Source organism: Sciurus vulgaris (genome assembly GCF_902686455.1).
Source record: "Sciurus vulgaris genome assembly, chromosome: 11".
Classification (NCBI taxonomy): Eukaryota; Metazoa; Chordata; class Mammalia; order Rodentia; family Sciuridae; genus Sciurus; species Sciurus vulgaris.
The window spans coordinates 26,106,668-26,131,878 of NC_136472.1; the positions used below are offsets into that span (position 1 = coordinate 26,106,668).

The 25,211-nt window shown below is 36.2% G+C and overlaps 1 protein-coding gene across 4 annotated transcripts in view; it reads left to right on the forward strand.

Moving 5' to 3' along the window:
* The window catches only part of NUP160 (nucleoporin 160), a 54,871-nt gene that overhangs the window by 12,701 nt on the left and 16,959 nt on the right, over nt 1–25,211 (forward strand). Inside the window, exons 8-22 of one of the 4 annotated variants that reach the window (XM_079105017.1) lie at nt 6,038–6,115; nt 6,711–6,808; nt 8,498–8,582; nt 10,413–10,481; nt 12,113–12,208; nt 13,484–13,654; nt 14,890–14,989; nt 15,233–15,398; nt 16,087–16,214; nt 16,296–16,456; nt 19,654–19,787; nt 20,818–20,888; nt 22,036–22,195; nt 23,606–23,675; nt 25,010–25,108. In XM_079105017.1, coding sequence (XP_078961143.1) covers nt 6,038–6,115; nt 6,711–6,808; nt 8,498–8,582; nt 10,413–10,481; nt 12,113–12,208; nt 13,484–13,654; nt 14,890–14,989; nt 15,233–15,398; nt 16,087–16,214; nt 16,296–16,456; nt 19,654–19,787; nt 20,818–20,888; nt 22,036–22,195; nt 23,606–23,675; nt 25,010–25,108 — 1,686 coding nt within the window. Of the gene's footprint in view, nt 1–6,037; nt 6,116–6,710; nt 6,809–8,497; nt 8,583–10,412; nt 10,482–12,112; nt 12,209–13,483; nt 13,655–14,889; nt 14,990–15,232; nt 15,415–16,086; nt 16,215–16,295; nt 16,457–19,653; nt 19,788–20,817; nt 20,889–22,035; nt 22,196–23,605; nt 23,676–25,009; nt 25,109–25,211 lie in introns of those variants that run through there. The other 3 variants (XM_079105020.1, XM_079105019.1, XM_079105018.1) reach the window with 3 other exon arrangements.

Sequence of the window (25,211 nt, forward strand, 5' to 3'; positions counted from 1 at the left end):
GGGGGCTGGTCATGTAGGTATGCCTATCATATACTAAAATTCCAGGCTCCTGGAAGGAAAACAGACGTTGTGCAGTCTAGGCTCAGAATTCCATCCTTACCAGTTTGAGAACTGTGAGAACACTTGAAATGCAAATTTCAAGACACTAACCAGGAGGCTAACTTTGCAAGCAAATCTTTCTAAGGAGATCAACTTCAGACCTACTTTGTTAAGCCTTTCCTGTACAATTATTATCACTGTGGATCTCTCAGAAGAATCTTTTAAATATTGGGAAGCTCTCAAGCTTATTGTAGTGAAACATGAAGTTATAATTTTCTGAATTTATAATTTTCATCCTAAAACTTGAAATCTATCGTTGGCAACAAATACTGTTTTCCTTGAAGTGATGGGCTCACTTTATTCATTTCTTTACATAGCTTTATCAAGATATAATTTCTATACTATACAACTTACCCATTAAAGTACACAACTTGCCAGACCCAGTAATACATGTCTGTAATCTCAGCAATTTGGGAGTCTGAGACAGGAAGATGGCAAGTTCAAGGCCAACCTCAGCAACAGAGCAAAAGGCTACTGATATAGCTCAGTAGTAGAGCATCCCTGGGTTTAATCTCTAGTACTAAAATATACATATATAAATATATATAAGCACACACAGAGTTTTGTGGACTTTTGTGTTATTTCTGCCTTTTGGCTATTATGAATAATACTCCTATAAAAATTTTTGAATAAGTGTTTATATAGATGTATATTTTCACTTCTTTTGGATTTATATACCTCATAGTGGAATTGCTGGATTATTTTTTTCCCAGTACTGGGTATTGAACCCAGGGGTACTTGACCAATAAGCCACATCCCAGCCCTTTTTATATTTTATTTTGAAACATGCTATTACTAAGTTGACAAGGCTTGCCTCCAACTTGGTAATCCTGCCTCAGCCTCCTAAGAGGCTAGTATTCCAGGTGTGTGCCACCATACCTGGGTCAATTGCTGGGATCTTATGTTTAATTTTCTGAGGAGTAACCAGTGTTTTCCAAAGTGGCTGCACCGTATTACATTCTCACCAGCAGTGTATGAGGGTTCTGATTTCTTTACATCCTCATCAACACTTAACTATTATCAGACTTTTTTATTCCAGCCATCCTGGTGGGTGTGAAGCATCATCTCATTGTGTTTATATCTTAATTGAAGACCCGTCTATTCACAGCTTTGCCCATTTACTAAGTAGAGATGTTGATTTTGGGTTTGGGATTAAACCCAGGGCCTTGCACATGCTAAGCAAGTGCCCTACCACTGCAATAAATGCTACACCCCCAGCTCCTCTTTTTACTTTCTTGATGGTATTCTTTGAAGCACAAGTTTTTAATTTTGGCAAGGTCCAAAGTGTTTTTTGTTATTGCTTGTGCTCTTAGTGTCATACTTTAAGAGTCTTTTGCCAAACCTACGGTCATAAAAATTTACCCCTTTTTCCTCTTAGAGTTTTATAGTTTTAGCTTTTACATTTAGGATTTCGATCCATTTGAGTTTTATACATACATATACATATGTATGTGTCTGTGGGTTTGTTTTTTTGTGTGTGTGAGGTAAGGATCCAATTGCATTCATTGTTTTGCATGTGGATGTCCAGTTTTCTCATCACCATTCATTGGAAAGATGGTCATTCTTTCCCCATCAAATGATCTTGGCAATGTTGTCAAATTGCTTGACCTGTGACACAGGTCTTGATTCTAGTCCATTGATCTGCTTGTCCTATGCCAATACCTCCTGTCTTGATTACTATCGCTACTTTGTGGACAGTTTTGGCATCAGAAAGTTCTCCTTTGTTCTTTTTCAAGGTTGTTTTGGCTGTTTACGAGTTCCCTTTAATTCCACATGAGTTTTAGAATTACCTTGTCAATTTTTACAAAGAAGTCAGCCAAAATTCTGATAGGGATTATGTTGGCTGTGTAGGTGATATTTAAGATTTTGCCATTCTGGCAATTACTATATTCTGATCTTACGAGCATAGGATGTTTTTCCATTTGTCTAGATCATCTTTAGTTTCTTTTATGTTCTATAATTTTCAGAATGTAAGTTTTATACATCTTTTTATCGAGTATTTGGTTCTTTTGGATGCTGTTTTAAATGAAATTTTTTCCTTAATTTCATTGTTAGGTTGTTCTTTGGAAGTTTTTAGAAATGTAACGTTTTTGTATAGTGATATTGTATCCTGCAACTTTTTTTTCAGTTTTAGATGGATACAGTACTTTTATTTTATTTGTTTTTATGTGTAACTGAGAATCAAACCCAGTGCCTCACACATGCTAGGCAAGAGCTCTACCACTGAGCCACAACCCCAGCCCCTGTATCTTGCAACCTTACTGAACTCATTTATTTATTCTGATAGACTTATGGTGGGATTTTCTATATACTAGATAATGTCACTTGCAAATAAAGTTTTACTACTTCCTTTCTAGTATGGATACCTTTTATTTCTTTTCTTTTGTCATTGTTTTTGTTTTTCTGTTTTTTGTCTTGTCTTTCTGTTTTATTTCTTTCTTTCTTTTTTTTTTTTTTTGGCTAAATCTTCCAGTACAATGTTGAAAAAAGTGGTAAGAGCTGACGTGTTTGTCGTAGTACTGATTTTAATTCCTAAGATGTAAAACTTCTTATGTTAACTGAATTTTTTACAAATGCCCTTTGTCATTCCTAGCTCATAGTGTTTTTATAATGCCAGGGTGTTCAGTTTAGTACCACAACTTTGATTCAGGTTAAGAAATCAGTAATTTTGGCTGGGAGTGTAGCCCAGTGGTAGAACACTTGCCTGGTGTGCCCAGGGCCCTGGATTCCATCCCCAGTACTGTGAAACAGAAAATGGAAAGAAACCAATAAATTTACCCATCATTGCTTTTGCATCCTCAGTGCAAATACTGACACAGTGAAAAGGCAAGTAATGACTGCCCCTTACTTAAAGGGGTTAACCTCATCAACCCCCTGAAGTGGTCTCAGGGACCACTAGGAAGCTGTGGACCATATTTTGAGAACCACTGCTCTAATGGGGTCAAACCCAGATTTGAATGTAGTATCCCAGGAGTTTATCACATTGAGCTGAGCCATTGCCTCTTTTGCTTTGAGTGGTACAGTCTTTAAAGTAATGAAGCCTAAAATCAGAGTAGCTTTTTTGGCAGCCATGTAACATAACTTACTCAGATTATAGTAAATTTGTGATTTTGGTGGTGGGTACTAGAGGTGAACCCAGAGGTACCTTACCACTGAGTCACATCCCAGCCTGTTCTATTTTTTTACTTTGAGATGAGGTCTCAAAATAAGTGAGGCTGGCTTCAAACTTCGGATCCTCCTGCCTCAGCCTCCCAAGTTGCTGGAATTTCTGGTGTGTGCCATCACTCCTGGCTGTAACTTTTTTCTTTTCCCTTTTCACAAAAGCTGGCATTCGGTGGTTGGTTTGTTTCCTTCTTATTTGTATCCTTTGCATTTTATTTTTTATTATTTTAAATCTCTGTTATTTTACATCCATTCACATTCATTTCATTTGTTTCTGGTTGTTTTTCTTACGATTCTTTGAATCCTGATTCTGATAAATAAGTATTAATTAAGTTCTTCTAGCATTGTGTCTTCTAAGATAGTAGTAAACATCTCAAATAGGAGCCCTTGGACCTGTGGTGTGGTTCATGGGACAGTTCTGGACCACAAATTCTTTGTTACCTATTTGCAGTGAAATAAATATAGAAAGTGAGAATAAGTATTTAGAAACTGGGTGTTTGTTTTCAGTACTGGGGATTGAACCCAGGGGCACTTGATCTCACTGAACTGTATCCCCAGCTCTTTTTATTTTTTGAGACAGTGTCTTACAAAGTTGCTGAGGCTGACCTTGAACTTTTGGGCCTCCTGTCTCAGCTTCTTGAGTAGCTGGAATTACAGGGTGCACCACCTCACCCTGCATTTAGAAATTTATAGTGGTTAGATATTTCCACAGATACCCACACTTGAAGTTAATGTGTTTATAAAATGTCAGAAATTAAAAACAAACAACTTATCCTTTCCCACAGTTCTTAACCAGTTTGAGAAGCACTGTACTAAGCCAGCTCTTTCCAACTTTTTGTATGTGTATGGCTAAAATCTATAAAAAGAAATATTTTGGAGGCCGAGGCAGGAGGACTATAACTCTGAGGCCAGCCTGGGCAACTTAATGAGACCCTATCTCAAGATAAAAGGAGCTGAGAATGTTGCTCAGTGGTAGAGTACATCTGGGTTCAAGCTCCAGTACCACCAAAAAAAAAAAAAAGGGAAAGGAAAAAGGGTTTTGCACTGCTACCTAATATACATATTTATAATAAGACGTATAGCAGAAAAAAGTTTTCATGAAACATAATCTGTCTTTATTGTGACACTACAATTGATGAACTAATGAATGCTAATAATTTAGGGCTTTTTGTTTGGGTTATTTGTGTTTTTGTTGTTGTTGCTTGGTGCTAAGGATAGAACCCAGGGCCTCTTGCATGCTAAACATGCTTTCTACCACTGAACTGTGCCTGTAGCCCCTGCATATATTTTTCATATTTTATACACTTCCTATTTTTTTCTCAAAAGGCAAATTTGCTGTTTACTTTTCTTTTTGAGGGGGAGTTGGCAAGGACACAGAGAAACTGAAACCCTCTGTGAGACTGGTGGTAATTTAAAATGCTGCAGCCATTGTGAAAAACTGACATGTCCAAAAAAAAAAAAACATAGAATTATAAACAGAAGAATTGAAAACAGGGTCTCAAGGACAACATAGACAGCAGAATTATTCACAATAACCAAAACCAAAGTCAACCCAAATGTCTATCAGTGGATGAATGGATAAACAAAATGTGGTTTATACAGACAGTGGAAAAATACAGCTCTTGAAAGTAAGGAAAATCTCCCATTTGCTACAACATTGAGGACACTAAAGACAAATACTACATGATCGTGAGATAGCTAAAGTTGTTGTATTCATACAGTCAAAAAGTGGAATGGTTTCTGGGGGCCCGGGAATGAAGGGGATGGGGGTGTTGTTGTTTAATGAGTATAAAGTTTCATTTCTTCAAGATAAGAGTTCCAGAATATACTGACACTACTAAACTTTATATTTAAAAATGGTTAAGAGGTGGGCTAAGGATATGGTTCGGTGGTAGAACACTCGCCTAGCGTGTGTGAAATTACAGGTTTAATCCCTACAACACAAAAAAACAAACAAACAAAAAAAAACAGGTTGACCATGGAATAGACAAAGGGGAATGAAGAAAAGGGAGGAGGGATAGGATAGAGAAAAACATGAATATTCCACAGTGAATCTTGCTATTAATGTACATCCACAAGACACTAATTGGAAATAAAAAAACAAACTATAAGTAAATAGCAGAAAAAGGTAGAGTGCTTGCCTAGCACGTGTGTGGCACTGGGTTTGCTCCTTAGCACCACATTTATAAAATATTTATAAATAAATAGGGCTGGGATATAGCTCAGTGACAAAGCATCTGCCTTGCATTCACAAAGCCCTGGGTTTGACCCCTAGTTCCGCCACCAAAATAAATAAATAAATAAATAGAGGTATGTGCCCATCTACAGCCAAAAAAAATATTGGAAAAAAAAGTAGTGGAAAGATCAGTAGAGGGAAGGAAAGTGGAAGTACTGGGAACCGAATTAGAAAATTAAATTGCATGCTTTTATAACTATGTCAAAGTAAATTCTGTTTTATAACTAAAAAGAACCAATAAAAAATAAATTTTAAAAAAGATTAAAATGGTAAATTTGTACTGGGGTTGTAGCTCAGTGGTAGAGCACTTGCCCAGCTTGTGAGGCAATGGATTCAAGTCTCAGCACCAAATAAATGAATAAATAAATAAATGGTACTGTGTCCACCTACAACTAAAAATTTTTTTAAAAGATGGTAAATTTTATGTTACATGTATTTTAACCACAGTTTTTTTATAAGTGGTTTTTGAACACTGATAACCATCACTTAGGAAAGTAGCATATTGATTTTTTTTTTTTTTAATCAACTTGTATTTTCCAGTTCTGCATTTTCCAGTTGGTGAGCACTGAGAATAACCGCTATAGTTTAGATCACATTTCCTCACTATTCACTTCTCAGGTAGGTTGATTCATCTTTTTCATATCTTGTAAGTATACTGAAGAAGTATGAACTATAGCCAGGCAAGGTGGTGTAGGCCTGCAGTCTCAGCTGCTTGAGAAGCTGAGACTGCAGGATCACTTGAGCCTAGGAGTTCAAGACCATCTTAAAAAAAAAAAAAAAAAAAAAAAAGAAAGAAAGAAAGAAATGCAGGGCATGGTGGCGCACACCTGTAATCCCAGCGACTCAGGAGGCTGAGGCAAGAGGATTGCAAGTTCAAGCTCAGCCTCAGCAATTTAGCAAGACCCTAAGCAGCTTGACAAGACCTTGAGTTCAGTCCCTGGTACAAAAAAAAAAAAAAAAAAAAAAAGCAACCAAAAAACTAATAAACAAAAAACAAATAAGTATTGGCTGACCCTACTGTGTGTCAATGGGATTGTAGTCTTAAAATGGAAAATTTAACAAAGTTTGATTTGGATTTATCAAGTTCATGTAGTGGGTACCATGTTTTGGTTTTATGCATTTATCTCTCTTAACAGTACCAATTTAAGTTATAATGAATGACTGCCTTTTCTTTCTTATGACCTATTTCCTTTTTCTCCCTATTTCTTTCTAGGAGACACTGATTGACTTTGCCTTAACCTCCACGGATATCTGGGCTCTGTGGCATGATGTAGAGAACCAAACAATTGTGAAATACATCAATTTTGAACAGTATGAGTTCCTTAAGTCTGTCATCCTCCCTCATCTCAGATACTTTCTTGCTAAGATGAGAGCTATTTAGAACCAAGTTTACATTTGAAGGATTCTGACCTGGGTTTACCTATTGTTCTTATTTTCTGAAGTACTTTCTTTTGTATTTTGTTTTTGTTATCTTTTGGCTTTAGGACAAAATAGGAATACTTAGGGTTGGACTAAGCTAAAGAAAATATCATATTTTTTGGGAGAGAGCACATTCCCAAAATACTTCTCATCTGGAAGTTTTCTTTTTTGGTGGGGGTTACTGGGGATTGAACCCAAGAGTGCTTAACCATTGAACCACATCCCCAGGCCTTTTTATTTTTTATCTGGAGACAGGGTCTCTAAGTTACACAAAGCCTCACTAAGTTGCTGAAGCTGGCTTTGAACTTGCAATCTTCCTACTAACTTGCAATCCTCCTGCCTCAGCCTCCTGAGTGGCTGGGATTATAGGCGTACGCCATGCCCAACTCATCTGGAAGTTTTCTTTACTTCAAAGCAAGACCCACAACTTAGAAAAGACACTATATACCAGCTGACCTTGCTATGGCCAGTACTTCTTTATTGTTCTTCATGTTCTCAATTTCCTCATCATGAGATGAGAAATAGATTGAACAAGTAGAGTGCTTCCTAAACTTTTTTAAATAAGAAATTCTTTTTTTCTCAGAAAAAAATGAATTATGATATATAAAGCAAAACTAGTATTTTTTTAATATAAGGTTATAATACAACTTAGTATTCATAATCTCTAATGTAAAATATATTTGGCAACTAATATTTTTAATGTTTGATGTTCTATATTTGGCATTTAATATTTCTAATGTATGTGATATCAGTTTAAAATTTTATAAATCAAATGGAGGTTATAAATACATTTTAGAAAACAATTTTAAGCAAACATTTTGTAACCCCTGAAACACTCTTAGGGGATTCCTTGGAACACAGTTTGAAGACCACTGAACATATTGAACCCTCCAGGTCCTTCAATACTAAACATTGGAGTAGAATGCTAGGAATGGTTGCCCCCAGTTTTACCCCTCACTCACACCTCAAAAATATGAGACTAGTCCTTATAGATGGCATTCAAAGTAGTAAAAAAAAAAAAAAAAACACAGGCTGTGGAGTCAGAACAGAGTTGGAACCTTGGTTGTGCAACTTAGTAGCTGTGATAAGGCATTGCACATCTGAATCCCAGTTTGAGGCCAGCCTCAGCAACTTAGTGAGACTTTGTCTCAAAATAAAAAAGGGCTGGGGACTAGCTCAGTGGTAAAATGCCCTTGGCTTCTATCCCTAGTATCAAAAAAAAAAAGAGGCGATCCTAAGGCACACATGAGTAATATCTAGAACTGCATCTGGCATAATATCTAGCAAAGAGTAAACACAGAACAGATGTTGGCTATTATTTGTGTTTAGTATTTTAATTTCAGGAAGGTGCCTATTAAAAGTTATTAAGAACACATTTTCAAAACCCAGATTCTACTAACAATTCCTCCTCCTCCTCCCCCTCTTTTTATGTTTATCTTTGAAGCAAAACATTTATCTTTAAAAGAATTGATCAAGCAGAGTGGTTGATTGCAGGCATTCATTTATGAGGCCTTCCTTGCCCAGGTGTTGCCAACAGCATAAGTTTATTTTTGTGTAAACTTGGACTTTTTTTCTCTGTAGTAATGTTGCAGGTCAGTGGAATCCAGTTTTTATGCAGCCTCTGCCAGAGGAGGAGATTGTTATCAGAGATGATCAAGACCCCAGAGTAAGTAACTCTAAAGTGTTATGTCAGGGAATGATTTACCCTTATTATTTTAAGAAAAACCAATTGTGTTAGAGCTCTTTCAACTGCAAGTGACTTCAACCAACTAAAGCTAAAAAGAGTGAATTGATTTGTGCAGCTGAAAGTTGAGGATCACCTGGTTTCAGTGCCTTCAGGGCTTGGTCTCCCTTCTTTTTGTGCTTCCCCCTGGTTGGGTTTATTCTCAGGTGTGCTCCCTCTCCTGAGTGGGCTTGCATTCTCTGAACTTAGCAGCCCCAGAGGAAAGAGGAGCATCTCAGTTCTACATACTATATCCTCGAGGTGAAACTCTAGTCTGGCTCGAGTCATGTGCTACTTCCTGATGTAGTTACTATGATCAGAAGCAATAGGATGTTCTGGGATAGCATGGGACACAAGTCCATTCTGGGCTTTGCCATTGCCATTGGAGGACCAGTGAGGTCAGTTGAGTATGGACGGGGAAGAATGGTTCCCCAAAGAAAGATAAAGAGATTTGTTAATAAGATGAGGGGAAAGGATTCTGTATGGGCACAAATACTAGATTCTACTACATAGTCATTTTATATGCACATAACCTAGAAATAAGATAAGAAGATAATTTTTCTTTTAATTTGGAGTATTTTTAATTGACACTAATTCTGCATATTTGTGGGATACAGTGTGATAATGATACATGTACATATGTGTAATTAGCATTAGGGTAATTAGCACTTCCACCTCCTTAAACATTTATCATTTATTTAGAAATAAGATAAATTCTGATAGAGGTATATACAATGAAGATAATAATTTTAGAAGATAATACAATAAGGAGCACAATAGTCTCCTCATTTTTCAGAGATACCCTCAGGATAAATTAAAGAAAAAACTTTCAGTTGATGCCTTAGTGTTAAAATGGTATTAAAGATTATGGACTCTGGGTGTGAAACAATGACTATTACATAGGAGTGAAGACCCCCACTTTAAATAACTTAACTTGGAATTTTTAATTCCAAGAGCTTATTGGTAATAGTTATTAATTATTCCAGTTAACTACTGGCATTTGGCTTTTGTCTGAAATTCAAAATCACATGCTGATTTTTATTTATTATCTTCATTTTTCTCCTTCATTTTGGTCATTTTATCATCCACCTAAAGCACAGTAGAAGGAAAGAAACAAATGAAGGTCAATCAAATTTGCCCCTTATGAGTAAATCTGGTTTATGAGACTGGGTCAAATTATCAGGGAACATAAAATTTTTCCATTTTATTCTCTACTTCATTGCCCCACTTTTGTGAGCTTTTTGCAGTTTGTTTTGTTTTATTTATATATTATGCCTATTATTATGGTTTACTTTTATATGTGAACCATCTACTTTTATAAATGTTACAGAAATCAGCCTACTTTAATTGTTCTCTTATCAATGCATATTGCCTATAAATTGGATTTGCCTCTTAAGATTGGCACTTGACAAGCCTCGTTTTCCAATGAAACCCAGTGAAGAACTACACAAGAGCACACCATTTTCAGTATAATACATCAGATGTGACCCAAAAATGTTTTAGTGCCCGTCATGAAGAAGGGCAGAATGTCCATTTCATACACTAGAAATTCAAACTTTGCTGTAAATGTGTTGGATTCGCCAACATTTTAGAAATTCTATCTTTTTCAGAATGATATTAATTTTTAAAAAGTTTTTTAAATTTTGTTTATTTTATTTTTTAATGTGGTGCTGAGGATCAACCCCAGTGCCTCACATGCACTAGGCAAGCACTCTACCACTGACCCACATCCCCAGCCCCATGATACTAATTTTTCTTTAAATGTTCTAACAGGAAATGTATTTGCGGAGTCTATTTACGCCAGGACGATTCATAAATGCGGCTTTATGTAAAGCTTTACAGGTTGGCAAGAAAATATTTAATGTTTACTTAAGACTTTCTGATTTTATTACTATACTGTATAATAATATTCTTTTTTGCTTTGCCTATATTAAAAACTCAACGTATTTTTGTTTGTAAGTACTTTTGTAATTTTCTTTTTTTTTTTTAATGTTCTCTCCATTAAATAAAACTTCTGGCAGAGAGGTGAGAGTAGGAAGCTCTTTCCGAAAAACTAGTGAATCATGCCAGAGGTCTAAAGAGATACTTGGGCCTACATTATTGTAAAAATGTACCTCCTACACTGCAGGTAATATCTGTATTTGAAAGAAATTCTAAGTGGTTTTTGGTTAGTTTTAATTATACTCTATTGTTACCCTTTTGTTCCTACGGGGAAGGTCTGCCTTGGTTCAGTTCAAGAAGACTCAAAAAATCTTAACTTCAATCTCACATGGTTTAAAAGCTGCTAAAGTTATGTAGCTTCCTTCGATTGACATTTAACTTTATGGATTTAAAAAAGAATAATTGCTCATAGGATTGAAAGATACCTTAGAATCTCCTACTCTAGCCTATACAAAGTATAAATTCCCTGAGACTTATCTGACAGTTATTCAGCTTCTAATTGTATCCCTCCCTTGACAAGTTTCTTACTAGCTTTTATGTGAGTTATTATTCCTAAACTATCTTCTAAAAGTTCTTCCAAATTGGATTGAATTTGTTCTCCATCCTTTTAGTGGATTATTTTGAAATTTTGTAGAATGAGTGCACATACATCTGTAATTCCAGTGACTCAGAAGGCTGAAGCAGGAGGATTGCTTCAAGGCCAGCCTCAGCCACCTAGAAAGGTCCTCAGCAACATAATGAGATCCTGCCTCAAAATAAAAAATAAAAAGGACCAGGGATGTAGCTCAATGGCAAAGCACCCCTGGGTACCAAGAAAAAAACCTTGCCATGTTGTTTTTCTCCAGATTAAACACAGTTTATTAACTTTAGCTCAGGTGATGTGATTTCTAGGCCCTTGATTTTTTTTTTTTTTGATAGGTATATTCATTGCAAGTTGTCTTTTATCTCTCTGATAAAACTTGAGGATGAGAGTTACTTTCTCCTAAGGTATTTTTTCTTTCATTAGCATTTCTTCTTTATTCTCAATCATTTAAGTGTATGCCACTTCTCTTGTTATCTCTTAGAATGAGCTATTAAAGTTCATCTTTAAGTCTATTTATTGAATCATTCCTATAGAGTTACCTACCCACATTACTATTCTAGCTTACCTTGTGCCAGTTTAGCGCTGGGGATTAAACCCAGGGATGCTTAACCACTGAGCCACATCCCCAGCCCTTTTTATTTTTTGTTTTGAGACAGGAGCCTTGCTAAGTTGCCGAAGCTGGCCTCAAACTTGCGATCCTCCTACCTCAACCTCTTGTGTCACTGTGACACTTTGCCCAGCAGATTCATGGATATTTATAGTTTATTCTGGAAACTATTTTACAATTGTTATGATATCTTTCAGAAATTATTTGCATGGTGTTATAAGTAAAGAATATTGTGGACACACCTTTTCTCTATTACATTGTTCATTGCTTCAATGTCTTTATGCTGGAATATTTTTCATCCAGTTTGGGGTTTAACACTCTTAAAATGTCTCATAATTTTAGATTTTCTGCCGAGGAACCGAGAGGAATTTGGATCTTTCGTGGAGTGAACTAAAAAAAGAAATTACATTAGCTGTTGAAAGTGAGGTGAGATTTCCGGTAAATATAAATAATTTCTTTCTTTTTATGTAAAGCAGAAGGGTACTGAGGACTTGTCAGAAGTTCACTTGATTTTGTTAGTAGAAAGTATAAATGGCTAAACCTTTTAATTAGAGAATTAGATATGCAGTTGTATAGTTCTGGCATTTAATGGGTAAATAGTATTCCTTTGGGGGATGGGAAAGATGGCGGAATGAGACGGATATCATTACCCTGTGTACATGTATGATTACACAAATGGTGTGTTTCATCACGTGCAACTAGAGAAATTAAAAGTGGTACTCCATTGTGTGCAATGAATCAAAATGCCTTCTGCTGTCAGGTATAACTAAATAGAACAAACAAACAAATAAATAAAATAAAAAATATAGTTTACTTAAAATAAAATGTATATGTATATATTAAAAAAGGGAAATCAAGATGGGGGAAACGATTCACATATCTTAATGGCTTAAAAGGAAATATTTTTAGAATATTATTCTTTAGAGGAATAATAACTAAAAATTATATGTGGTGATTCATGAAATATATATTTCATATATCTATATCTGTATATTTGTTTCATTTTGTTTTTTAACTCAACTACAAACTGTGACCATGCCAGTCCAGTTTCAGTGTATAAGGAAACCATTGATTTCTTCTATAAATTTGGAAAGTTGTGGATTTTATCCACAAGTGCTGAGAGTGTATACTTGGGGTTTTTTTTTTGGTTTTTTTGTTTTGTTTTTGTTTTTGTTTTTGTTTTTGGTACTGGGGATTGAACTCAGAGGCACTTTATCACTTTACCACTGAACCACTTCCCCAGTCCTATTTTGTATTTTATTTAGAGACAGGGTCTCACTGAGTTGCTTAGCACCTCACCATTGCTGAGGCTAGCTTTGAACTCTCGATCCTCCTGTCTCAGCCTCCTGAGTCGCTGAGATTATAAGCATGCACCACCACGCCTGGCTGTATATGTGTTTTGTGTGTGTCCTTTGAAATAAAATTTATATCAAAAAATTTTTAATAAAATAAATACATAAGTAAATATAAATTGAAGTTCCAACCTTTTCTTCTTGCACCCCACTGGATCATCTTATGTGATCCCAGCAGTAAACACATTTTCCTTTGAAAGGACACTGAATCATTCCATTCATTTGAGATTAAATATGAAAAAAATAAAAAGAATATTCCTGTGGCTATAGCTAGTAAAATCATATTGGACAATTATGGTTTTTTGTGTGCAAAAAGATCCCAAATGGTACTAAGCATTTTATTTTGTTTCTGCTTTGCCAGCTCCAAGGAAGTGTAACAGAGTATGAATTCTCCCGGGAGGCATTTCGAAATTTACAACAGGAATTCTGGTGCAAATTCTATGCCTGCTGTCTTCAGTACCAAGAAGCTCTCTCCCATCCTCTTGCCCTACATTTGAATCCCCACACAAATATGGTGTGCCTGCTGAAAAAAGTAAGGGAGCTGAAGCATACAGAAGAACTCTTCTAGACAGTTCAGTGGGTCTTCAGAATATTTGTTAGTGTACCTAATTAATTTTTAGGATTTTGTGTTTATAATTTTTTCCCTTAAATTATATTTCATTTGTATTTAATAGTCTTCTGCTTCATTAACTATACTTTGTGTGTTTTGTTTGCTTTTTCTATTTTATTTATTTATTTTTCTAATGTTTTTATTAGTGCCTTATACAGTTATACATAATATTGGGGTTCATTTTGACATTCATGCTTGCAGGTAATTAGTTTGCTTCATTTCAATCCCTAGTACTTTAACTTTCCTCTCCCAGTCCCTTATTTATTTACAATGAAGTAATTTCAAACTTAAGGTAAGAATTACATGAATAACACAAAGAATTTCTGTATATCCTTCACCTAGATTCATCATGCTAAGCATGTATGCTACCACTGAGCTACATCTGCTGCCATTTGCTCTTCATTTTATATTTTTTCCCTTCCTGAACCACTTGAGAGTTGCAAACATCATATCTCTTTATCCTTAAATATATCGGTGTGTTTCTAAGAACAAGGATATTCTTTTAAAATAACTATGACACAGTTTAAAACTCAGGCAGCTTGATATTAATACAGTGTTATACAGTTTATATTCAACTTTTGCCAATTGTGCCCATAATTGTTTTTTCTGAACCAAGATCCAGTCCAAGTTCTTACATGTATTTAGTTGTTTCTTTAGCTTAATCTCAAACTCTTATCAGTCTTCGTCTTTTATTCCATTGACATTTTTAAAAAATGTTTTTTCATTATTGATGGACCTTTATTTTATTTATTTATTTACATGTTGTGCTGAGAATCAAACCCAGTACCTTACACATGCTAGGCAAGCACTCTACCCCAGCCCTCCATTGACATTTTTTGAAGACTATACCTGTTGTTGTTTTAGTGTTCCTCAACCTGAGTTTGTCTGATGTTTCCTCATGATAATAATCACGTTTCATATCTCAATTTTTCTTCTTGTTGCAGTGCTGGAAATCAAACTCAGTGCCTTGTGTGTGCTAGAGAAGCACTTTACCACTGAACCAAACCCCTTTCAACTTTTGTAAATTGACAGATAAAATGATATATATGTACCATGTACATGATTTGTTGCTCCACATGATACATTATGGACTATCACTTATTTTGTACATTCAAAATTCACTGAAACAAATGTAACTGAAAGATTTGTATTTCTAGGGGTACCTGTCTTTTCTTGTGCCATCCTCCTTAGTGGATCATCTATATCTCCTGCCTGATGAGAACCTTTTGACAGAGGATGAGACAACCATATCTGATGGTAATAATAATTGTCTATATTTAATCCATTCATACATGAATATCCTTTATTTCAATGCATGCAAAAATTGATTGCTATCGTGACTTGTCTTGGTCAGTTTACCTCATAGTAGATTTAAACTGAAGGAGTCAAGGCATCTCTGAACCGCAGATACCTTGGCATCTAATGCTAATACTGATTTTAACATATTAGTTGATAGTTCTTTGGCTTAAGACATGAATATTAACTTTCTCTTCTTCATAGATGTGGATATTGCTCGGGATGTCATATGTCTTATAAAATGCCTCCGACTGATTGGAGAATGTGTAACTATGGATATGTCAGTTATGATGGAAATGAGTTGTTACAACCTACAGTCTCCAGAAAAGGCTGCAGAACAGATTTTGGAAGATTTGATCACTAATGATGTGTAAGGAGAATTTAGGGTAAAGTGCATTTCCTAATGGAAATTCAGCAATTTTTAGTGCCATCGTGAGGTTTTTGATGTATGTTCAAGTGTCTACAAAGTAGTGGCTTGAAGTTAGTGATTATCCTTGATTCTAAACAGGTATTTCAGCTTTTTTTCCCCTTGCAGTGCTGGGGTTTGACCCAAGACCTTGAGCATGCTAGGCAAGTGCTCTACCACTGACTTATATCCACAGCCCCTGTTCCAGCTTCTTCTTTTTTTTGTAGATAGACACAATACCTTTATTTTATTTATTCATTTTTATGAATGTCCCTCACACATGCTAGGCAAGCGCTCTACCACTGAGCCATAACTGCAGCCCCCTGTTTCAGCTTCTGTAAATAGAAAATCTAGCGTATGACTTCAGGCCTAGAAACAGACTCATTAAATATGATACACCTGTTAAGTGAGCTACATATTCTTAAAAATGAAAGTATTTTCCTCATGTTCATTTTGTCTGTGTTTTGCAGAAAGGTGAAGAGAAACTTATTACATGGGGTGGAAGTGTATTGTATGCCAGAATGATGATCTCCACTCCTTTATTATGGGGCTGGTTTTCCTTTTTCATAGAGCATTTAGTTTACAACACTTACAGAGTGTAGGTCTTATGTCTTCTCGGGTAGTAATAGGAATTTTCTAATTGTCCTTATAGAGAAAATGTGATGGAAGATATCTGTGGTAAACTTCAAGAGATTAGGAACCCAGTCCATGCCATTGGACTTATTATACGGGAAATGGATTATGAAACAGAAGGGGAAATGGAAAAAGGATTCAATCCAGGTAACTGACAAAACAACAAATGTGTCTCTTGATTTAGAAGAAACAGTGATACATTTAATTCCATTTTTCTTATTATTACAGCCCAGCCTTTGAGTGTTCGAATGAACCTTTCCCAGCTCTATGGTAGTAGTGCAGCAGGGTGTATTGTGTGCAGAAGCGTGTGTAGAATTGCTAGTACTCGCTTCCTGATCTGCCGAGACCTCTTGATCTTACAGCAGCTACTGATGAGGCTAGGAGATGCAGTAAGTACTATTTGAGGGAATACTTACAAAATCTAAAACCTGAGAGAGACTTGCAATCACACAGCAGGCCGTTGAGCTTGAAGAGCAGAGACTTGTCTTTCTTCACTGCTTTAACCCCCGTGCTTGACCTTCCTAGGTGCTCTGTAAATACTCGTTGACTTAAGTATGAATAAACATCATAATCTAAGGTTGTAGAATAGGAATATATATGAAACATACTTTATTATTAACCTTTGAATATATAGTAATGCAAAATTTTCTCAGGTTCGCTGTCCTAAAAGTTGGTATTGTAAATATTACCCTGGACGTGATAACAGAATACCCTTTAGTGTGGAGGAGAGAAGAAGAGGAAGAACTTTTCTCTTTCTGTGGGCCAGGGCTTACTCTAAACACAATTGTTTTTTTAAATATTGTTTTAGATGTTGATAGACCTTTATTTTATGTATTTATTTTTATGTGGTGCTGAGAATCAAACCCAGTGCCTCACATATGCTAGGCAAGCACTCTACCACTGAGCCACAACCCCAGCCCTAATACAATTTCAAGATTATAAAGTTTGCCTCTGTGGTCCTCCCAACTCCATTCTGTGCCTCCTTTTCCATCCTACTCTTCTCAGACCACCAGACTTCAGTGCCATCACAAATCCTGATTGCTCCACCTACTGGATGTTCCATGCTAAAAATTACCTTTCTGCCCACAGTAAATTATATTTGTCCCCACCACCCACCCCAATGCTGAGGAGCCAACCCAGGACCTCACATTCCATTTGTTTCTGAGTCAGTAATCTCATTTGAGCCTGGCAAAGAAGCAATCTTACTAAAAACCTATCTATCCATGTAATGTATAAAGAGCCAAAAGGCCTACATAGGGGTCCCAGAAGAAACTGTACTTTTAAATCAGAATTCATTAACTCAGATACACTGCTAATAATAAAATTTCAGGCAAAAGTAAGGACAAACTTTTAGCCGGGTATAGTGGCGCATGCCTATAATCCCAGTCTCAGCAACAGTGAGGCACGAAGCAACTCAGTGAGACCCTGTCTCTAAATAAAATACAAAAAGGACTGGGGATGTGGCTCAGTGGTTGAGTACCCCTAAGTTCAATCCCCAGTATCCCTCCCCCCAAAAATAAGAACAAACTTTTAGAAAGATAATTTAAGAACACCAAGGAGAAAAAGGATCCTGTTCTGAGAGTCTGTCACTTGGTTGAGCCCTTATTAAGTTCTTTTTGATCTGTGTAAATACTCTCATTTCTTTCCTTTTTTTGGAGGGGTGGTGCCAGGGATTGAACTCAGGGGCACTTGACCACTGAGCCATGTCCCCAGCCCTATTTTGTATTTTATTTAGAGACAGGGTCTCACTGAGATGCTTAGTGCCTCACCATTTCTGAGGCTGCCTTTGAACTCTCAATCCTCCTGTCTCAGCCTCCCAAGCCACTAGGATAACAGGCGTGTACCACTGTGCCCAGCTAAATACTCACATTTCTTCAGGGGTTTTATGTGTTTGTGTGTGTTTTGTTTTAAATAATAGCCTTCAACTATCCCTTTCCTCAGTATATATCCAAAAGATTTAAAATTATACTACAGTAACAAGCCACATCAATGTTCAGAGCAGCACAATTCACAGCTCTGGAGCCAACTTACGTACCCTTCAGCAGATTAATGGATTAAAAGAAAAAAGTGGTATATATACATCATGGACTATTACTCAGCCATAAAGAAGAATGAAATTATGGCATTTGCGGGTAAATGAATGGAACTGGCAACTATCTTGCTAAGTGAAATAAGCCAATCCCAAAAAGTCAAAGATGAAATGTTTTCTCTGATATATAGAAAGCTGATCCAAAATAAGCAGGGGGTGGAGAGAATAAAAATAAATAGAAGAACCATCTGTGAAGTAGATAAAGAGGAATAAAGGTAAGGGAGAAAGAATAGGATAGGGAAAGATGGAATGAATCTAACCTAACTTTCTTATGTACATATATGAATATGTCCAATGCATCTCACCATCATGTACATCCTTAAGACAGTAGTTTAAAAAAAGAACTATAAGTAACAGATCAGTAGAGGTAGAAGGAAAGGAACCAGAGGAAGGGAGGAGGAGAGGGAAAGTACTAGGAACTGAAATAGAACAAATTATGTTCCATGCCTTTATGATTGTGTCAGAATGCAGCTGGGCATGGTGTCACATGCCTGTAATCCCAGCAGCTTAGGAGGCTGAAGCAGGAAGATCACGAGTTCAAAGCCAGCATCAGCAAAAATGAGGTGCCAAGCAACTCATTGAGACCCTATCTCTAAATGAAATACTGGGGATGTGACTCACTGGATGAGAGCCCCTGAGTTCAATCCCCAGTACCAAAAAAAAAAAGAATCATAATGTTATATATAACTAAAAACCAATAATTAAAAAAGAAACAATTTAAAGCAAGAAAAAATAGTAGCCTTTTCCTATAAAATACATGTAACTAAAAATAAAAGTTCATCTGTGTCTTCTACCCAGTAATAATTACTATTTACATTTTTATATATACTCCTTTTTTCTATGCAAATAGTTTTTTGGTTTTATTTGTGCAATTAGAATACGCAGCTTAATATTTATTGTGATCTGATTGTTTTCATTCTTCCATTTTGTAAGTCTCATCAATGTTTTCCCACATTATGAAGTATTCCTCTACAACATTATTTTCAGTATATACCTAGTGCAATTTTAATGTACTCAACCATTCCTCTTTACAGCTACTGCCAGTTTTCCCCTGATAGCTATAACTTTCTGTACATCTTTGGTTTTATCTCTAGATTGAATTCTAAGAACTAGAATTGATTGGTCAGAGTCTATGCACAGTTTTAGGTTTTTAGCAATTTTTCCAAATCTGCCTGTACTGATGAGACCTGTTTTCACCCAACACCAGCATCACATGAGAAGATTGAGATTTCCCTATTCCCTGCAATTCTGAGCCCAGAGATTTAATCAAAGTTTCTTTTCATCGTCAGCTCCCATAACTTGGAAATCTGGTTTTTTATTGTTATTTGGGGGCTGTTTATATCTGGGAAGATGTTTTTCCAGTTATTATCCCAAAAGGTAATAGGTAAAATTTTGTGCCTTTTGTAGCTATATGTTTGCTATTTTATTTTACTTCACCTGAAACTTGAGAGTTACCATTACTAATTGTGTTGTTACCATCTCACCCATTATGTTTAGGTGATTTTGGGAGCTGGCCAGCTCTTTCAAGCTCAACAAGACCTGCTGCATCGAACCGCTCCCCTGCTCTTATCTTACTATCTCATTAAGTGGGGAAGTCAGTGCTTGGCAACTGATGTTCCAGTTGACACACTGTGAGTTTCATTTTTCTAATTATTTTTAAAATAAATTGTGAGTTTAATTATTTTTCCTGTTTTTTATTGTTTTGTTTATTTTGTTGTTTTTCTTTGGTGGTGGTGGGGATCAAATCCAAAGCCTAGTGCATGCTATGCAAATACTCTACAACTGATCTACATCCCCAACCAAACAATTGCTAACTTTTTTTTTTTTTAACATGTTGCAAAGTAATTTGCCTTGAAGATAATTTTCACTTTTAGTTTTGCAGTATTGGGAATTGCACCCAGGAATGTTCTACCACTGAGGCACATCTCCAGCCAGCCCTTTTACTTTTGTTTTGAGACAGGCTTTCACTAAGTTGTCCAGACTGGCCTCAGACTTGCAATCCTCCTGCCTTGCCTCCCAAATATTCTTGGTTAGCTGGGATTGTAGGCATGCACCACCATGCCCAACTCAGAGGATTTTGAGATGCTTCATTTTCTAAAGGTTGAAAGCAACTTAAAAGATTAAAATAATAAATGTACATCATTATTATATATATGTGTATTATATGTGTGTGTGTGTGTAACATACAGATAAATCATGTTGAAGGCAAAGTAATGAAATGAAGCTAGAGAGAAAGTTAGATCATACATGGAAACTGTGCTGATTATTAGAAGTAGGCTGAACTTCTTTGTAACCAAAGCAGAAAAAAAAAATCTAAAAATTACAGGATTCACTTTTGTTTTGGACCTCTCCACACTCAATGCTGTGGTATGGGGTATTGAACCCAGGGCCCTGGGCATGCCAAGCAAGCACTCTACCACAGAGCTACATCCCCAGCCCAAGATTCAGTTTTTTGGTAAGATGAACCATCCTGCTTGCTGTGGCTCATCGTTGAATACTATGATAGACAGTAATCTAAATTCTTTGGTTTTTTGACTTTTTCTATGTGCTTTCAAAGGCGCTTTTATGTGCAATTCACAGTGTTCCTTTTAGGATAACTTGTGGGCATAATGTTTAGCATGGGAGAATTTATTAAGCTGTCCTTTTTTTCTTTTCTCACAGGGAATCTAATCTCCAACACTTGTCAGTACTGGAACTAACTGACTCTGGTACTTTAATGACAAACAAGTTTGGTAAGGACTGTGCACACATTTGATCTTGATTTAGAGGTTTATTGCATATGTATTAAAGTGCTCTTTTGCCATCTTTGCTGTGGAAATGTTGGCCATGCTGTTTGCTTTCACTCGAGGGCATGAGAAGCTGTGGCAGAGTCTATGAAGCTATGATCCCAGACCAGTTATAAATTAACTGTTGTACATAGATAGACATGATAAAAATAAGAAAAAATTTTAGTAAGGTAATTTAAGATCTCTTGTCCTGAGGGTCTGTCACTTGGCATTAGCCATTAATTAATTTATTTATTTGTGTGTGTGTGTGTGTGTGTGTGTGTATGTGCGTATGTGTGTAAACACATATACATACATATACACACACACACACACACACACACACATACACTTTCATGCATGCTTTTTACCCCTGCATTTTTTTCTCTTATCTAGTTGTTAATTCTATATATCTTATAAGACAGCCCAATTAAAAATGTGGTCAGTGGACTGGTGCCAGTTTATGAACTGCTTATTACCATTCCATGACAAATATTATAATATGTTTTGCTGCTTCTCCATTGCATTTTGATGCTCCAGTGATTTTTTAATTTTTTTATTATTTTTTTGGGGGGGTGGGGTACTGGGAATTGAACCCATGGCCTTGTGCTTGCGAGGCAAGCACTCTACCAACTGAGCTACATCCCCAGCCCTGATGCTCCAGTGATTAAGTGAACAAAATCATTTAAAAATTTATTAAGTTCATGGTAACTTTTATATTCTTGTCTTAGTTAACAGATACTTAAAAGGAGTCCTCTCAGGCTTGAAAGCTGTTATTCTAGAGAATTTATTTTGTACTGTTTTGGAATAAAACTCAAAATCTTGGGACTGATTTTATTTATTATATGTAGGTCCTAGGGGGAAGGCAGTTCTGGGTGGTGAGATCTATGAAAATTTACGATGTTGATTTAAGTGGCATTGTCATTGCATTTGTTGAATACCTCAGTTTACGAATTATTTTTGTTTATATTGCTACTGATGACACCCATGATGCGTTTTGTTTTGAAATGATAAACATTCTGTGTTACCAATATAAAATGAATTCATAGACTTATCTTAATTGTAAGTTTATATTACCATTACAAGTTTATGATTGTAACATTTTCTTTTCAAGTATCTAGCCCTCAGACAATTGTGGAGTTATTCTTCCAAGAAGTTGCAAGAAAGCAGATTATATCTCATCTCTTCTCTCAACCAAAGGCACCTCTGAGCCAAACTGGATTGAATTGGTCTGAAATGATTACTACAATTACCAATTATTTATTGCAGCTTTTGTATCCTTTTCTTTAAAAGCTCAAGGTTTTCTTCTATCTAGTTAAGGCTCTTTTTCTGACTGTGTAATGAAGTTTTTTGATGTTGGGAGTTTTTGCAGTGCTGGGGATTGAACTCAGGGCCTTACGCTAAGGAAGAGCTCTACCACTGAACTACATCCCCAGCCCAGCATCAAGTTTTTTTGTTTTGTTTTATTGGGGGGCAGAAGTAGGGGTCACAGTACTGGTGATTGAACCCAAGGCCCTTTTTTTTTTTTTTTTTTGGTAGTTGTAGAAGGACAACATGCCTGTATTTTGTTTATTTTTATGTGGTGCTGAGGATCAAACCCAGTGCCTCACACTGCTAGGCAAGTGCTGTACCAGTGAGTCATAACCCCAGCGCCGCAAGGCCTTTTGCATGCTAGCCAGGCACTACTACTGAGCTACATCCCCCTCCCTGGAATGATAATTTTAATGAGGTTGAGTACTTACCCTGGTAGCACAAGATGATAATATTTATTTTGAGATATGCCAATTTTTATTGTATGTTTTTGCTCAGGAGTTGAGCTAGATTTTATTAGTGCACATGCATTTCATACCTAGATCCCTTTTAAGACATTGATTTGGGCAAATATTTATTGAGTGACTACATTTGCCAGGTACAATCTTAGGTGCTGAGTGTCCACAGGTACCAATGGTATGTGTCTGCTGTATACCAACTGGAATTGGGGCTGATCATTCAGGGATAAACCACAGTGCATTCCTTACCATATAATAAATTGAGTTCTAAGCTGGTGACAAGACTTATATTATACAGTCATGTATTGCTTCACAGTGGGTATGTCCTGAGAAAGGCATTATTATTACATAATTTCATCATTGTATAAATATCATAGTTTGTACTTAGAAAAACTCAGAAAGCTACATATGACTCTAGATGATAAAAATCTTATGGGACCACCCTCATATGTGGTCTGTCATTGACCTGATCAAGATATCTTTTTTTATTTTATTTTATTTTTTTTTTTTTTTTTTTTTTTTTTTTTTTTTTTTTTTTTTTTTTGAGATGCTGGGGATTGAACCCAGGGCCTTGTGCTTGGAAGGCAAGCATTCTACCAACTGAGCTACATCCCCAGCCCTAAGATATCTTCTTTGCATGGCTATTTATAACCTTTTCTTCATGTTTTTCTAATGTTAAGTATATGGTAATGTAGGAAAAAAATTCCTTCATTCCTTTTTTTTGTATTATGGTGCTAGGGATCAAATCCATGGCCTTATATATCCTAAGCAAGCACCATACAACTAAATTACACCCCCTAGGTTTTGTTTTTTTAAAAAATTACACTATTTCATGAACTTTTATGACTTTTGATACCAAATATATAGTTGTTTTACTAGAAAAGTAAAAAAAAAACCTCCTTATCCAGTGACTAGATGGCCAAGCAATCCTGGTTGTCTCTTTTTAGAATGTTTGATGGGGAATTGTCAGTATGTACAATTGCAGGTGAGTTCAATTTAACATTTCAGGTTTAATCACTCTTGTGAAGAATGGGATTGATGGATTTTTTTTTCCTTTGTGAATGTTATATGCATTTTAATTGGATACAAAAGAACTACAAAAGTTAGACTTTTTTTTTTTTTTTGCAGTACAGGGGATTGAACTTAGGGGTGCTCTACCACTGAACTATATCCCCAGCACTCTTTATTTTTTATTTTGAGACAGAATCTGGCTAAGTTGCTAAAGCTGGCCTCAACTTGGGATCCACCTGCTTTAGCTTCCTGAAATGCAGGTTCTGGGCACCAACATACCCAGCAAAAATTCAAAAAAAAATTTTTTTTTGGTACTAGGAATTGAATTCAGGGCTAAGACTGAGCTACATACCAGTTCTTTTCATTTTTTTGAGGCAGGGTCTTACTAAGTTTCTTAGGGTCTCTCTAAGTTGATAAGTCTGGCCTCAAACTTGGGATCCTCCTGCCTCAGCCTCCCAGATTGCTGGGATTATAGGCATGTGCCACTGCACCCAACAAAAATGAAATTTGAGTGTACTAAGACTTACCCCCAAATGATTTTCTCTACTTCTCTCTTGGTAGTATTATTGGTAATATAATTTTTTCTCATGTATGTTTGGTTTTCTTAAATTTTCTTTGTTAGGTTTTCTTTTTGTAAAACAATCATACTTCTGTCTTCATAGAATTCCTTTATTGGACTGTAGTCATTGAACCAGTAAATACCAAAAATTGGAAAATTGCTGAGATGTGAAGCATGTATATATTTATGTATGGGTATTACTGGACTCCTGTTTGCTTTTTGGGGGGGGGGGGGGATTTTTTGTTGTTGTTTTCTTTTGTTTGAGACAGAGACTTGCTTTGTTCCCAGGTTGCTCTGAAACTTCCTGGGCTCAAGTAATCCTTCTGTCTCAGCCTCCTAAGTAGCTAGGACGACAGGCATGTGCCACCACACTCAGCTCTGTTAGGTTTCTTTTATGTGTGTGTATGGTGCTGAAGATTGAGCCTAGGGTCACTTTAACAACTAAGCTACTTCTCCGTTCCTTTTTATATTTTATCTTGAGATAGAATCCTCACTAAGTTGCCCAGGCCGGCCTCAAACTTAGGATGCCCTAAATCAGTGGAGTTACGGTTGTACACCACCATGCCCACCTATTTGCTTTCTTAAGGTGTCCAGCCTGATATAAGAATGCATTAACAGGGTTAGGCTTTAGTCTCCAGATTATTTCCAGAAATAAAACTTGTGTACCGATGAAACAGTGTCTTCTCTGGAAAGAATATCTCCGAGTAGTGTTTATTTTCTAATCAAAAAGTATCTTTTATACCTTTTAGGATTATATTCAACTGCTACATCCCTGGTGTCAAGTCAATGTTGGTTCCTGTCGATTTATGCTGGGCCGGTGTTACCTAGTTACGGGGGAAGGACAAAAGGTAAACTGCATTTGAGTGGTGAATAAACTTTGGTGCAAGGAGGATATTTTAGTTTCCAGCTAGATTTTAGGGGTGGGAGGCACAGAGTGATCTAGAAAAGGGT